Here is a 16,944-nt window from a genome sequence, read left to right as displayed (position 1 = left end):
TTGTCTCCATAGTGCTGCCTAGTTTCCACCAGTACAGTACTTAAGTGAATTTTGCTCTGGATATTGAATATTACTTAAATAACTAAAGTAACTTCCTCAGAATTATTATTCTATTCTGGTTAGGATACTATCTGCTCTGGTTTGTTAAAATTTCCCTTTAGAGTGGTTTTAATTTTGTTTCTGATAGGGTCCTAGGATTTATTGCCACACCCATCCTGCATCTGTTTTTCTTTGAATTACTCTCCTTGCAGTTTCTGATTCATACAGGGCCTTACAGGTTAGTGACAACCTGGCCATCACAACGCTGGGAAGGACAGGCCTACTTTTCAGAGGTGTTGATGTTTTCTGTACCTGAAGGTTTTCAAGAGATATCAATCTTCCTCACCACCGCCCTTGGCCCTCTTAATGGACTAAGCAGTTCCTCATGAAATTTCTGTAGGATATCTGTACCAACTTCTCAATATTGTTCCATCCTGAGTCTATAAATTCCTGGCCTCAAGGTAATGTTAGATTTCTAGCTCCAGCCCCTATTTACATAAGGCCTATACTAAGGAACGGAACCCACAGACATCAGTCCACTCTTCTTTCTCTGGATTTAATTTCTCTGTTACTTTCTGAAACATGCAGGTGTTCCTTTCTTTCTTTTAATCTCAGCTATGTGCTTTTAACCTTTTCAAAATTGACCCAGAATTTACATGTGTCTCCAGTAAGAGTACATTAAATTGAGCTTAGTCTGTTATTCTACTGGCATATTTGAGATCCAGATAATTTGCTACTTAACTGGATTCAATGACCTGTATATTTCAGGCATCTAACACTTACCATGTTCCAAATTTCCCTCCTTATACTTAGTAATTTTCTTGGGAATCTGGATGACATAAAATGGAATAAAGTTAGTGAGTGGCCCAGGAATGCCTGAAAGTTTGTTTGTCAGAGTGGCCAGGGAAAGTTAAGCAAGGAAGAAAAGCAAATGAAAAACAGAATCCCATTATTATGGCTAAGTTTACTCCCAGGATTCCATGCAGAGCTCTCTGTAGAGCTGGGTTGGGTTATAATTTATGCCAGAGCTCTACATGGGGCTGACACCATCTCATGCCAAGCTCTCAGTTCTGGGCTAACGTCATCTCTGGTCCACTCTGTGGAGTGGAAACTTTGGAGGAATGGCCAATGTGTTCCGTGGTGTAGGAAGAGGGAAATTATGAATGTGACTTTCTAAATTGTGGAGGAACTAACCACTGTAAATGTGCCTTGAACTATGTTGTTTAATTTGACCAGTCAGATCAATGACATTCCCCTTGAATGAAATGCTGCTACGTATATGAGCAGAAAAACAAAACTGGTATAAGGAATAGATAGCTAGTGGGAAGCTTCCGCATAGCACAGGGAGATCCGCTCGGTGCTTTGTGACCACCTAGAGGGGGTGGGATAGGGAGGGTGGGAAGGAGGGAGATGCAAGAGGGAGGAGATATGGGGACATATGTATAACTGATTTACTTTGTTATAAAGCAGAAACTAACACACCATTGTAAAGCAATTATACTCCAATAAAGATGTTACCAAAAAAAACTGGTATAAGGAGATGGAGAGACTGGGAGTCTTATTTTCCCACCAATTAACTTTGCCTCTGACCATGACCTTCCCTTTGAGTCTCCTAGACCTTGGGGATGATCGCAGCCCCTTGGGTTGGGTGACGGCAACCCCATCTTCACTAGAACCTCTATAGTTAACTTTGATTTTTCCCACTCCGTCTATCCATCCCATGTGTGCAGTCAGACATTTGATCTTGGACTTTTCCTGACAAAATATGCTTGAATATAACCATTTCTTTTCACTCCCACTGCTACTGTTGTCACTGCCTTAACTAGGGCTTTATCTTTAAGTTCTTTATATAAATATATAAATATCTATATATAAATATACAAATAAAATATAATATTAATTCTGATGATTTTAAAGTCTTTTCTTGATAAAGACTTTTCCTGATAAAGATACACAATATCTTATGTAAATATTTTTGTATTATCTGTTCTTTTCTTAGAAGTTTAGTCATATGATTCTATCTCTTGGTTTGTCTAGAACTTTTTGATTGAATGCTGGCTATTTTATTTGGCTTTTTTTGTTTTTCTCAGTGGAAACGTTGTTTTGCTTCAAAATATTTTATTCTACCTGGAAGTAGCAAATCTTCAAATTACAATTTTTTAAATGCTTTCAAATATCAATACTATAGGTGTCACAAAATCTAGAAAAATGACATTTAAAAATGAACTACTGCCAGATGTGTCTCTATAAAACTTTTCCCCCACTCTTTTAGCTATATATTCTTTAACTGCCTCCTCATACGACAGTTTATGTATTTTCGAAATCAAATTTTAAGAAATAAACTTTGTAGTTTTTAGACATAGATTTCTTGTACCATGGTTGATTAGAATTTGCTTCTAGTTATTAATAGTTTAGAAAAGTTTATTTCAGCTTCACAATTTATTATTGATAATGTCACATTAATTTTCATTGTTAACTTTGAGCAAACCTCTATGGATTACTTCCTCATAAGTATTTACTATTATAAATGCATTACTGATTTCAGTACTGCTATAGGTTTGTGCATTACAGGGATTCTGATAAAATACTCATTCATACCATTCCATTACACACATTGTTGATGGAGTATATTCATTCATTCATTCATTCATTCATTCATTTATTTATTTTTGGCTGTGTTGGGTCTTCGTTGCTGTGCGCAGGCTTTCTCTACTTGCAGGGACTGGGGGCTACTCTTCGTTGCGGTGCACAGGCTTCTCATTGCGGTGGCTTCTCTTGTTGCAGAGCACGGGCGCTAGGCACGGAGGCTTCAGTAGTTCTGGCTCGCAGGCTCAATAGTCGTGGCTCACGGGCTCTAGAGCACAGGTTCCGTAGTTGTGGCACACCGGCTTAGTTGCTCCGTGGAATGTGGGATCTTCCCGGACCAGGACTCGAACCCTTGTCCCCTGTATTGGCAGGTGGCTTCTTAACCACGGCGCCATCAGGGAAGCCCCTGGAGTATATTCTTGACAGAAGAAAATTTCCGTTTTGACTAAGCATTGATGAGAACTGAATCTTTGACTTATCTTTCACATGCCTGATGATTGAAATAATTTTCCACAGATTAGCTTCTGGTTTTGTACTTTTCAGTTCTTTTTTTCTTCTTCAAACGCACATGCTTTGAGAGCTGTGAAGTGCAAGACACGGCTATATTGTAAGGTGGGTTTTGTCCTTATGCTTCTGTGTCTTGTGCTAGGTTAAGTCAGTAGAGCAGTCAGTATGAGTACTGGAAGTTATTCCTGTAATGCGATAGTATATAGTCAATTACATATGGCGGTGTCTGAAAATCACATAATAGCCTCACTTAAAACATCTCTTTAGGGCTTCCCTGGTGGCGCAGTGGTTGAGAGTCCACCTGCCGACGCAGGGGACACAGGTTCGTGTCCCAGTCCGGGAAGATCCCACATGCCGCGGAGCGGCTAGGCCCGTGAGCCATGGCCGCTGAGCCTGTGCATCCAGAGCCTGTGCTCCACAACGGGAGAGGCCACAACAATGAGAGGCCCGCGTACCACAGAAAAAAGAAAATCTCCTTAGCCAGATTTCAAAAAAGCCTGTGGCCATTCCAATATGATCCAACATAGCGGAATATGATAGAAGGAAAATTGGCAAAGAAAGAGACGCTGGTCTTACCTGATGGAAATTAAAATATCTCACTTTTGACAATTTTGCAAAAACTTATAATTCCATGAACTAATTTCTAGGGTTCTTCATAGGACCTAAAAAGGAACCCATAGAGTTGTGGAACAACAATAGAAGCTGCTGTGATGAGAAGCCCAGGCACTGCAACAAAGAGTAGCCCCCGCTCGCCACAACTAGAGAAAGTCTGCACGCAGCATTGAAGACCCAACGCAGCCAAAATAAAAATAAATAAATAAAGATAAATAAATTTAATTTTAAAAAAGTAATACTCAGGTTTGAGGCATGAGAGGTATGATGAGGAGAAATTAGCTAATCCTTTCAGAACTTTTAAAATATCAAACTCAGTCTCTAAGATTTTAGCATTATATACAACATTGGTTACTTATTAGTGGTTTGGGAAGGCCAATTTAAAATTTTCTGATCTTACTGTATTGAAATTCACGGCCCTAATGTTTTCCACATTGATTATATGAATGATGAAGTAAAGTCAATCATGTATTTCCTTTCCAACTGGACAGAAAACAAAATTTTAAAAAGTGTTTGGACTACTGACTTCTGATTTCTTCTAAGGCAAGTGTATAGGTAATTTTTATTCCCTGATGAGGAGAAAAATGGTGGAAGAGGGCAGGGTTAGGAATTAAGATTTCAAGAGCGTGAGAGGTAGATGGCCAACCAGAGTTCCTAAGGTTCGGTGCCTGTAACTGTTGCCGCCGCTTAAGCCTGCCAAAGCAGTGGTACGGCTGCTGCCCTCGTATTTGCTACCTCTAGAAACATTCTTGCCAGTACTGGCGGCAGCGGGACTCAATTACCCCCTTTTATCACTCTCTGCAGACCCTCCAGATGACGTCTTCTGTGGGCAACGTGGCCGACAGCACAGAACCAACGAAACGTATGCTTTCCTTCCAAGGGTTAGCTGAGTTGGTACATCGAGAGTATCAGGCAGGAGATTTTGAGGCAGCTGAGAGACACTGCATGCAGCTGTGGAGACAAGAGCCAGACAATACTGGAGTACTTTTATTACTTTCATCTCTACACTTCCAGTGTCGAAGGCTGGACAGATCTGCCCACTTTAGTACTCTGGCAATTAAACAGAACCCTCTTCTGGCAGAAGCCTATTCGAATTTGGGGAATGTGTACAAGGAAAGAGGGCAGTTGCAGGAAGCAATTGAGCATTACCGGCATGCATTGCATCTCAAACCAGATTTCATCGATGGTTATATTAACCTGGCAGCCGCTTTGGTAGCAGCAGGCGACATGGAAGGGGCAGTACAAGCTTACGTCTCTGCTCTTCAGTGCAATCCTGATTTGTACTGTGTTCGCAGTGACCTGGGGAACCTGCTCAAAGCCCTGGGTCGCTTGGAAGGAGCCAAGGCATGTTATTTGAAAGCAATGGAGACGCAACCGAACTTTGCAGTAGCTTGGAGTAATCTTGGCTGTGTTTTCAATGCACAAGGGGAGATTTGGCTTGCAATTCATCACTTTGAAAAGGCTGTCACCCTTGACCCCAATTTTCTGGATGCTTATATCAATTTAGGAAATGTCTTGAAAGAGGCACGGATTTTTGACAGAGCTGTGGCAGCTTACCTTTGTGCCCTAAGCTTGAGCCCAAATCATGCAGTGGTACATGCCAACCTGGCTTGTGTATACTATGAGCAAGGCCTGATAGATCTGGCAATAGACACCTACAGGCGAGCTATTGAGTTGCAACCACATTTCCCTGATGCTTACTGCAACCTAGCCAACGCTCTGGAAGAGAAGGGCAGTGTTGCCGAAGCAGAAGATTGTTATAATACAGCTCTGCGGCTGTGTCCCATCCATGCAGACTCTCTGAATAACCTAGCCAATATCAAAGGAGACCAGGGAAACATTGAAGAGGCAGTTCGCTTGTATTGTAAAGCATTAGAAGTCTTCCCAGAGTTTGCTGTTGCCCATTCAAATTTAGCAAGTGTATTGCAGCAGCAGGGAAAACTGCAGGAAGCTCTGATGCATTATAAGGAGGCTGTTCGAATCAGTCCTACTTTTGCTGATGCCTACTGTAACATGGGAAACACTCTAAAGGAGATGCAGGATGTTCAGGGAGCCTTGCAGTGTTATACTCGTGCCATTCAGATTAACCCTGCACTTGCGGATGCCCACAGCAATCTGGCTTCCATTCACAAGTATTCAGGGAATATTCCAGAAGCAATTGCTTCTTATCGCACTGCTCTGAAGCTTGAACCTGATTTTCCTGACGCTTATTGTGATTTGGCTCATTGCCTGCAGATTGTCTGTGATTGGACAGACTATGATGAGCGAATGAAGAAGTTGGTCAGCATTGTGGCTGACCAGCTGGAGAAGAATAGGTTGCCTTCTGTGCAGCCTCATCATAGTATGCTCTATCCTCTTTCTCATGGCTTCAGGAAGGCTATTGCTGAGAGCCATGGGAACCTCTGCTTGGATGAGATCGGTGTCCTTCATAAACCACCGTACGAACATCCAAAAGACTTGAAGCTCAGTGATGGTCGACTGCGTGTAGGATACGTGAGTTCTGACTTTGGGAATCATCCTACTTCTCATCTTATGCAGTCTATTCCAGGCATGCACAATCCTGATAAATTTGAGGTATTCTGTTATGCCCTGAGCCCAGATGATGGCACAAACTTCCGAGCGAAGGTGATGGCAGAAGCCCATCATTTCATTGATCTTTCTCAGATTCCATGCAATGGGAAAGCAGCTGATCGCATCCATCAAGATGGTATACACATCCTTGTAAATATGAATGGTTATACCAGGGGTGCTCGAAATGAACTCTTTGCTCTCAGGCCAGCTCCTATTCAGGCAATGTGGCTGGGCTACCCTGGGACCAGTGGCGTGCTTTTCATGGATTATATCATCACTGATCAGGAAACTTCACCTGCTGAAGTTGCTGAGCAGTATTCTGAGAAACTGGCTTATATGCCCCATACTTTCTTTATTGGTGATCATGCTAATATGTTCCCTCACCTGAAGAAGAAGGCAGTCATCGATTTTCAGTCCAATGGGCACATTTATGACAATCGGATTGTGCTGAATGGCATCGACCTCAAAGCATTTCTTGATAGTCTCCCAGATGTGCAGATTGTCAAGATGAAATGTCCTGATGGAGGAGACAACGCAGACAGCAGTAATACGGCTCTTAATATGCCTGTCATTCCTATGAATACTATTGCAGAGGCAGTTATTGAAATGATTAACAGAGGACAAATTCAGATAACAGTTAATGGATTCAGTCTTAGCAATGGACTGGCAACTACCCAGATCAACATTAAGGCTGCCACTGGAGAGGAGGTTCCCCGTACCATTATTGTAACCACACGTTCTCAGTACGGGTTACCGGAAGATGCCATTGTGTACTGTAACTTTAATCAGTTATATAAAATTGACCCATCTACTTTGCAGATGTGGGCAAATATTCTGAAGCGTGTTCCCAATAGTGTACTGTGGCTGTTGCGTTTTCCAGCAGTAGGAGAACCTAATATTCAACAGTATGCACAAAATATGGGCCTTCCCCAGAACCGTATCATTTTTTCACCTGTTGCTCCTAAAGAGGAACATGTTCGGAGAGGCCAGCTGGCTGATGTCTGCTTGGACACTCCACTCTGTAATGGACACACCACAGGGATGGATGTCCTTTGGTCAGGGACACCCATGGTGACTATGCCAGGAGAGACTCTTGCTTCCCGAGTTGCAGCTTCCCAGCTCACTTGTTTAGGCTGTCGTGAGCTTATTGCTAAAAATAGACAAGAATATGAAGACATAGCTGTGAAACTGGGAACTGATCTAGAATACCTGAAGAAACTTCGTGGCAAAGTCTGGAAGCAGAGAACATCTAGCCCTCTGTTCAACACCAAACAATACACGATGGACCTAGAGCGGCTCTATCTACAGATGTGGGAGCATTACGCAGCTGGCAACAAACCTGATCACATGATTAAGCCTGTTGAAGTCACTGAGTCGGCCTAAATAATGACTGTGTGCACAGGAGAATTACCCTGTACCTGAGCCTCAACCTTCTGGGGGAAAGGGAACTACTTTTTCCTTATCTGTACAATACCATGCTGCAGATGGGTGACAGACAATGATAAGAAATAGCACAGCCAGACTTGCTTCCTGCATGATCATGATCATGATAGGGAGAGACACAAGAGATGGGAAACTGCTGTTCCACAAGGAGTCTCCATAGAATTTTGCAGCAGCCAGGTGTCTGGAAGGTCTGGAAGGTAAGTCTGGAAGGTCTGATCTCCCTTGGTCTTCCATAGGATGGATGGTTAGTGTGGAAGGGAGATAGAGATTGCCCAGCCGTTTTGTGATTATCATGGATTGATTGAGTCTTCTGAATTAATATTTTTCTTTATATTTTGGGTATTGGAGCTTTTAAAAATGTTTGGTTTCAGGTATTTTTATTCATGTGAAGTGTGTATGATTCTCTTGAGATAAGCTTTTAAGCTAAAATATTCCTTGTTTTAGTTTCTGAACTCTACAGATAAATGGGGACTTTGCTGGTATAGTCTTTTTATAGGTTGTGTAAACCACTTGAGCTTATATCAGTCATTTTAGTGTCTGACATAATGTTCGGAACTATCAGTGCTTTGTTGGTTTATAGATGATGGCTTAAATTATTTTCCTGGTCCGTTTCCTTCTTCCCTTCCCCCCACTTTAAAAATTCTCCTGTAACTTGGCTAACAAAAAACCAAGTCTGATTCAAAACCTCCCAGAGTGTTTCTCTTAACCGCGTCATCTGGTGCCGAATGAAGATTCTTAGGAGTGATTATTAATTCTGAAGGGCACAGTTGTGGTACTGTCACTGATGATAATAATAATGGATTTTTGGCCTAGAGTGTTGACCTATTTCACCAGTGTTTTACCGTTGACTGCCCCTCTATGCTGCTTCCAAAAGTGATAGTGTGTGTTAAGATTTTTACTTTCATTTCTAATGTATGTTTGTTTGTTTTAGTGAGTCCTGTTCTTCCTTTTTCTTTCAGCAGAAATGAAATCCCAGGTAAGTATAAGTATTCAAATATTTGATCAGTAAGTCACAGTTATCTCCAGTACATTAAATAACTTTCATCAAAAAACATGTTATAGGTAAAAAGCTCTGAAGGACCAGCTATGTATATGATAATTATGTTTCAGACCTTCTAGGGTATTATATATAATAACTTGTCTTCTGGACGTGGTCTTGAAGTCTTTATGGATTCAGTCTCAGTAGTAGCGAACTGCACTGCTACTTGGTTTGGAGTACAAATTAGACTTTAGCCCTCTTGGAGGTTGAGTTTTTGGTATTGAAAACCATAGGAATGAAATTATTGTATTTCAACAAAGGATCGAGGGCTTGAGGCTTAAACAAGGCAACATACGTGTGGGAAGCAGTCAGCCTTGAGGGCAGGTAAGGACATGCCAGGCATGCGGCCGCTGCTCGAAGGGACTGTCCCTACTTGTTCCCCTCCTTGTTCCATTCCATGGGAGATAAATCACCAGGGCCCAGAGATCAGAAAGAATGTAAAATGAGACAAGCAAAGCTGTCTCCCCCCTGCACATGCAGGTTATTTTTGATGCTTCTGGGTTTATGGGTTTCCTCCCAGGGAAGTTTATCTTGAGCCGAGACAGTCTGTAGATAATGTAAACCACCATCTGGCAACCTTCCGATTTCTAGTCTAGATAATCTGCAACTGTAGCATAATAAAATTTGCCTTGCAACCATCAGTTGTCTTGGTCCTTCTGACCCCACCCTTCGGTGCCTCTTCAGTTCCTTACCCCTTCCCTTCTGACCCTGGGGGTGAGATCCTCTTTCTCCGGCTGGTCCGCGGCAAGTGGCACTCGAACAGGGACCTGAAGCGTGAAGGCAGTTAAAAGAAAAAGAAAGTGCAGGTAAGAGAACCCTTATGCAAAATATGTGTGGCCACCAGTAAAAGTGAAACGAATAGAGGCATAAGGCAATAGTCAGAAGTAAAATAAGATGGGGCAAAAGGGCTCAAAGATGTATGAATTATTTGCTCAGGTTTTACTTTTGATGCTTAAAGCTCGGGGTAATAAAGTTTCTGAACTTTATTGTTGACTGAATTTTTACAGCATATCCATGGTGTATCTCCCTGGTTTCCTGATGGTGGCTCTGGTGACATAGAAATCTGGCAGAAAGTTGGAGAAGATTTAAAAAATTATTACGAGTCTCGAGGGCCTACTCATACTCCTGTTGTTACATATAGTTTGTGGAATCTGATAAAAATATGTTTAGATTCTTCTCATGATAGTGTTGATTTGAATGTAAAGTCAGAAAAACATAAGCCTCTGACAGAAGGAGAGACTGTATTATCAGCTACTGTGTCGCCGCTTCCTAAACCGAAAGAGCTAATTAATTTAAATATTTTAGATGAAGAGGAACATTTTGACTTAACAGATGAGGCTTGTAAACATAAAAGAGAGAAATGTCCTGAGGATGATTTTCTAGTGGCTGTGATAGATAAGTCAGTGAGAAAGCTGCAGGTTAATAAGGACTGTCTTCCTCAAAAATCTACATCTGTAAAAATGCTCAGTCCCTTGCAGCACGCTGTACAAGGAGCCATAAAACGAGGAGAAGATCCTATTTTCTGTTGTCCCGTCATAGAGAGACCTGATCCTAATAATCCTCAACAAGCTACTAGGGAGCATCAGGCTCTCCCTTTTAAAGTTTTGAAAGATTGAAAATCTGCCTGTGCTCAATATGGGCCCACTGCTCCTTTTACTGCTGCTATGGTTGACAGGAGAAGCTCTTCCCCCCGCTGATTGGAAGTCTATTGCACGAGCTTGTTTAAATGGTGGAGATTATTTAATATGGAAGTTTGATTTTTATGAACGGGCTGCTGAACAAGCAGAAAAGAATGCTGCCCATAATATTCCAGTTGATTATCATATGCTGATTGGGGAAGGACAATATCTTTCTTTACAAGATCAATTAACTTATCCCTTTGTTGCTTATCCTCAAATAAATCATTTGGCATTACAAGCCTGGAGGAAATGTCCTTCTACACACAAAACTGAGGACCTTTCAACAATTAGACGGGGACCTGATGAACCATACGCTGATTTTGTAGATAGGTTGTCACAGGCGGTGGGGAGACTCATTGCGGACGGACTCACTGGTACGATTGTAGTTAAGCAGCTTGCTTTTGAGAATGCTAATAAGGCATGTCAGGCTGCGATTCGACCTTGGAGAAAACGGGGAACATTGGAGGCTTATATTCGCCTTTGTGCAGGCATTGGGCCTACTTATATACAGGGTGCTGCTGTGGCTGCAGCATTAACTAACGTGGGGTTTAAAAACAATCAAAAGAAAACAAAGACTTGTTTTAAATGCGGAAAGGGCAGGTCCTTTTGCTAGAGAATGTAGATCTTTTAATTCTAACCCTAGTCCTTCCTTCCCTACTCAGAAACCTCCAGATGGTCAGAAAATCCCTGGTTTATGCCCTACATGCAATAGGGGGAAACATTGGGCACAAGATTGTTGCTCAGTGGCCCACAAGGATGGGCCACCACTGTCGGGGAACTCCTCCCGGGGCCTTCCCCGGCCCCAACAAATAATAAGGGCAATGTCTGTGTATCCTCCTCAAATTATCAATCAGACATTAACCAAAAACAGAAACATACAATATCCTCGCTCTCCAGAGCAACACCAGGAAGCGCAGGACTGGAGCTCAGTACCTCCGCCCGATATGTATTAACTCCTGAAATGGGTCCTCAGGCCCTCTCTACGGGCATCTGTGGACCTTTACCCAAGGGTTTGATGGGACTATTATTGGGAAGAAGTAGTGTCGCCATGAAAGGTTTAACTGTTATGCCAGGAGTCATAGATTCTGACTACGAAGGAGAAATAAAAGTCATGGCACAAACTATTAAAAATATAATAACTATTTCTCCTGGTGATAAAATTGCACAATTGCTACTTTTGCCCTTTGTACCTCATGGACAAATTTTACAACATCAAAAGAGAGAAACAAAGGCTTTTGGATCGTCTAATGCTGCCTACTGGATTCAGAAGATAGGGAAAGAACGTCCAGAAATGAAATGAACCATTAATGGAAAGGTTTTTTCAGGTTTGTTAGACACTGGAGCTGATGTCTCTGTTATGACGCAGGTACACTGGCCTAAACGTTGGCCCATTAGTCCTACTATTACAGAACTTCACGGAATAGGACAAAGTTCTTCTCCTATGCAAAGTAGTCAGTTTTTTTTAATGGCAAGATAGTGAGGGCCATTCAGGATATTTCCAGCCTCATGTTTTGCCTGGGCTGCCTTTAAACCTCTGGGGCCGAGATATATTAAAAGAAATGGGAGTATTACTTTATAGTCCAAACTCTCAAGTCTCTAATATGATGTTGTATCAAGGATTTCTTCCCACAAAAGGGCTGGGAACAAATCAACAAGGAACTGTCTGTCCTATTGATGTGAAAATAAAAAGTGATAGACAAGGTTTGGGTTTTTCTTAGGCGCCTTGGATTCTCCACTCACTGCTGATCCAATTACTTGGCTGACTGATGACCCTGTATGGGTGGACCAATGGCCCCTCACAAAGGAGAAATGAGAAGCTGCAGAACAATTAGTACTGGAACAATTAGGGCATTTAGAAATTTCCAGTAGTCCTTGGAATACTCCTATTTTTATTATCAAGAAAAAATCTGGAAAATATAGGTTATTACAGGATCTAAGAGCTGTTAATAAAACTATGCTAATAATGGGAGCTCTTCAACCAGGCCTACCCTCTCCAACAGCCATACCACACAATTATCATCTTTTAGTTATAGATTTAAAAGATTGTTTTTTCACTATTCCTTTGTTTCCTGAAGATAGAAAACATTTTGCTTTTAGCTTGCCTTCCTTAAATTTTAAGGAACCCATGAGGAGATTTCAATGGAAAGTATTGCCTCAGGGCATGGCAAATAGTCCTACATTATGCCAAAAATATGTGGCTCAGGCCTTGACTCCTGTGAGAAAAAGGTTTCCATCGTTATATCTCATACATTATATGGATGATATACTTTTAGCCACTGATAATATTTCTTTATTAGAGACTGCTTTTCAATTTTTACAACAGTCCTTACAATCATTTGGCTTGGTCATTGCCTCAAAAAAAATTCAAAGACAATCTCCATTTTTATATTTGGGAAAATATATTGATAACACTACTATTAGGCCTCAAAAACTGCAAATTCGAGTTGATAATTTAAAAACATTAAATGCTTTTCAAAAATTACTTGGAGATATTAATTGGCTAAGGCCTTCCTTAAAACTTACTACTGCTCAATTACAGCCTTTGTTTGATAATCTTAAAGGTGACTCAGATCCTTCTTCTTCACGCTCTATGACTCCAGAAGGATTTCAAGCTTTACAAATAGTCAGTAGATCTATCAGTTCTACACAATTAACTAGAATTCATACTCACCTTCCAATTTTCTTAATAATTTGTCCAACTCCTCATGTGCCTACTGCCGTCTTATGGCAAACTGTTGGAATTATTGAATAGATTCATATGAAATCTACACCCTCTAAAGTTATTAACCCTTATTATGAACTTATTAGTAATTTAATAATGCAAGGTAGAACTAGATGCTTACAACCTATAAGTATAGAACCTTCTCAAATTATTATCCCTTATTCAGTTAGTCAACAAAATTGACTTTTTCAACATAATAATGAATGGGGTCTTGCTCTTGCAGGATTTTCAGGTACCTTGGAACGCCATTACCCTGCTGATAAATTGATCCAATTCAGCAAACTTAACTCATATCTTTCCTTCTATAATTAGGCAACAGCCTGTTCCTCATGTACCTTTGGTTTTTACGGACGGTTCTTCTTCAGGAGTGGCTACTGTAATCACTGACCACGGAACAAACCTCGTTAAAGAAACTTCCTTGACTTCAGCTCAACGTGTTGAACTGTATGCTGTCATTATGTCTTTTAAACATTTGCCTTCTATATCTTTTAATTTGTTTTCTGATAGTAAATATCTTATTAGCTTGTGATTTCTTCTGGAGACCGAGAGCATAGGACATACTAATGACCCTGAATTATCATCCTCTTTTTGTTTGCTTCAACAGCTTATTCGTTCCCATGATGGTCCTGTTGCAGGTCTGTATATCCGTGCTCATTCTAACTTGCCTGGTCCATTGACTAAACTTAATGCGACTGCAGATGTTTTAACTCGATCTAAACGTGATCTTTATCCTGTACATTTTCCTCCCAAGAATAGAGTTGAAGTTACTCCTCCTCCTCAATCTCTTTTCCCTAAAGCAGGACAGGTCCCAATTTACCGTACTCCTCCTTTCCGTTCATCATGCTGTCAAGAATGGCTAATGTACTGCATTCATTATCTTCATACTCTTGATACTCATGGTCCATGTCCTGGACACCCTCATATTATGGTAAGTTATGATCAAACTGCTTCACAAGCAGCACAGCCGTTGCACGCTTTACACCGTCAGTCGGCGGCTACATTACACGCACAATTTTCCCTTACTGGTGAAGCCGCCCGACAAATTGTTAAGCAATGCCCACAATGCTTACCTCACCTTCCTGTTCCACATTATGTTGTTAATCCTCGTGGATTATTACCTAGACATTTATGGCAAATGGATGTTACTTGTATTCCGTCTTTTGGGAAATTACAGTTTGTTCATGTCACTATCGATACTTATTCTGGTTTCCTCTGTGCTACAGCACAGACCGGAGAAGCTACTAAACATGTTATCACTCATTTATTACACTGTTTTGCTTTCATGAACCTTCCCAAAATTATTAAAACAGATAATGGGCCCGCTGCTTTTGCAACATTTTGTAATTCATTACAAAATTACCCATATTACAGGCATTCCATATAACCCTCAAGGACAATGTATTATAGAACGTGCAAATAGATCTTTAAAGCTAACTACTGAAAAAATAAAAAGGGGGGAATTGTATAGAACAACACCACAGAACCTTATAAATCATGCTCTGTTTATTTTAAATGTTCTCACTGTTGACAAATTTGGCTGCTCTGCAGGGGGAAGGTTGGTGGCTGAGCCAAGATTGGCCTCTCAATCTCCGGAGGTCCTCTGGAAAGATCCGTCAACCAGCACTTGGCGTGGTCCTGATCCTGTGTTGATTTGGGGACGTGGTCACGTGTGTATCTTTCCCAGATCAGTGCCTGGACTTTGCTGGCTTCCTGAGCGCTTAGTCAAGCAAATAGATGGCTCGCCATAGCTCACCTAGTTCAGAAGATGAAGAAGCTCTGCACCTCTCCTGAAAATTTGACAGTGTTGATTCAGAAGAAGAAGAAGAAGAGGAGACCACTTGCCAGGACGACTCAAAGGAGTGCTGTTCCAACTTGGGGACAAATTAAACAACTGGTTTCATGAGCTCAAGAGTCAGTGAAACAACAGAATAATCCTGTTACACCTGTAACTTTATTTTTGGTTATGTTGGCAACCATTTCATGTGTTCCCTCTGTTAATGCAGCAACTTACTGGGCCTATGTACCTTATCCTCCACTATTACAACCCATATCTTGGTCTGAAGCAGAGTTTCCTGTATTTTACAATGATAAGTGTTTATGGGCCTCTTATTGGGAATATAAAACAAATCAATATGTCTGTAAATTATACTAACTGGTTTAGTACCCATCCTGTCTGTCTTAGCCCATTGAATCTGGAAACTGGATGTGTAAAGGCTATTAGTTATGAGCATACAGATGTTTATGAGGGAACGGATCAATCAATTAGTTTGTCAGGCTCTCCAGGCATCCTTCGTTTTACAGGAACCAACATTACTCTTACATGCCCGGCTACCAGCCGACGAGAGGATCTTAAGGATACCATCATTTGGTATAAAATGGGCAAGCTATTAATATTAGAGGTCAAATCTCATACGCCTCACCACTTAGGGATTCCGCTATTACTATAGCCAAGGTTACAGGTGAAGATTCAGGAAATTATTTCTGTATGAAGTGTTTACTTGGAGGACAAGGGATACTTATAGCTGGACGTAAGGTTACTATGCTTAACAGAAAATCAAAAAATCAATTGCCTCCCCTTACGACCGTTAACTTTCCTGGATCCAATTTTGAACATTGCAATGCATCTTGGAATAATAACCAAATATGGTGTACTATAGATTATACCAAGGTGTCAATTCTTATCTCTTCTTTTCCCATCATAGATAGGTTTATCACATTTCAAAAGAACTGGGATATATGGAAACTAGCTCTAACTTATTCCAATACACCTGTTATAACTTGTGTTGCTCCTCCATATACACGTTTGTGTGGTTCTATTAACATTGGTAATTCTTCCAAAGGAGGATATAATATTAGCTGTGTTAATTGTATTTTTAGCAGTTGTATGTTCCCTTCTGCAGGAACGCAATCTGTGCTTATACTAAAGCAACCCATGTATGTTATGGTGCCTGTACATCTGAGAGAACCTTGGTATGAAGATACTGGAGTACAGGCATGGGTGGAAGTCTCTAAAGCCTTGCAGAGGAGACGCTTTCTTGGGTGGCTAATAGTAAGTTTACTTGCGTCGGCTGCTCTGTCTGCTACTGTGGCTACTGCCGGTCTTGCTCTTTCACAGAGTATTAATCATGCTCACTTTGCTAATCAGTTATCTCAACATACCAGTCTTGCTTTATCTTTACAAAGTCACATATATTTATGGATTAATAACAAGTTAGATGAATTTAAAAACGCAATTTTGGGGATTGGAGATCAGATGGCAGCATTAAAATTGAGGATGCGTTTAGCTTGTCATGCAAAGTATACATGGATGTGTGTTACTCCTTAAAAGTACAGTGACTGTATTTGGGAATGGGAAAAAGTAAAAATGCATCTGCTGAGTGTTTGGTCAGATAATAATATTAGTCTTGATCTTAAGAAATTAAATGCTGAAATTCAGGATATACAAAATACACATCTTGATGATGTTTCGCCAGAAGATGTAATTCAAACTTTACTGGATCATTTAAAGTGGTTAAACCCTCAGTCTTGGATTACTGGAAGGTTGTCAGGATTTATTACCCTGGCCATAATTTGCCTATTATTGATAATAATCTTCTCATGTCTGTTTCGTATCCTCATGCAACAGTACACTACTCTCGGCACTAAACTTCATGGAATTATTTTGCAGCAAAAGTTAAAAAATAAAAAAGACCTGTGGGAAGCAGTCAGCCTTGAGAGCAGGTAAGGACATGCCAGGCATGCCGCCG

The 16,944-nt window shown here is 40.9% G+C and overlaps 1 protein-coding gene across 1 annotated transcript in view; it reads left to right on the top strand.

Moving 5' to 3' along the window:
- Positions 1-7,714, top strand: part of LOC309960010 (UDP-N-acetylglucosamine--peptide N-acetylglucosaminyltransferase 110 kDa subunit-like) — a 240,645-nt gene extending 232,931 nt beyond the window's left edge. Inside the window, exon 4 of the mRNA XM_082836555.1 lies at positions 4,549-7,714. Coding sequence (XP_082692681.1) covers positions 4,558-7,698 — 3,141 coding nt within the window. The 5' untranslated portion in view covers positions 4,549-4,557 and the 3' untranslated portion in view covers positions 7,699-7,714. The remainder of the gene's footprint in view (positions 1-4,548) is intronic.
- The last annotated feature ends 9,230 nt before the right edge of the window (positions 7,715-16,944 follow it).

The sequence above is a fragment of the Leucopleurus acutus genome, assembly GCF_964270905.1.
Source record: "Leucopleurus acutus genome assembly, chromosome: 3".
In the NCBI taxonomy this organism is placed as follows: domain Eukaryota; kingdom Metazoa; phylum Chordata; class Mammalia; order Artiodactyla; family Delphinidae; genus Leucopleurus; species Leucopleurus acutus.
The sequence above is the reverse complement of the archived record's forward strand: the minus strand, read 5'-3'. Positions and strand labels throughout refer to the sequence as shown.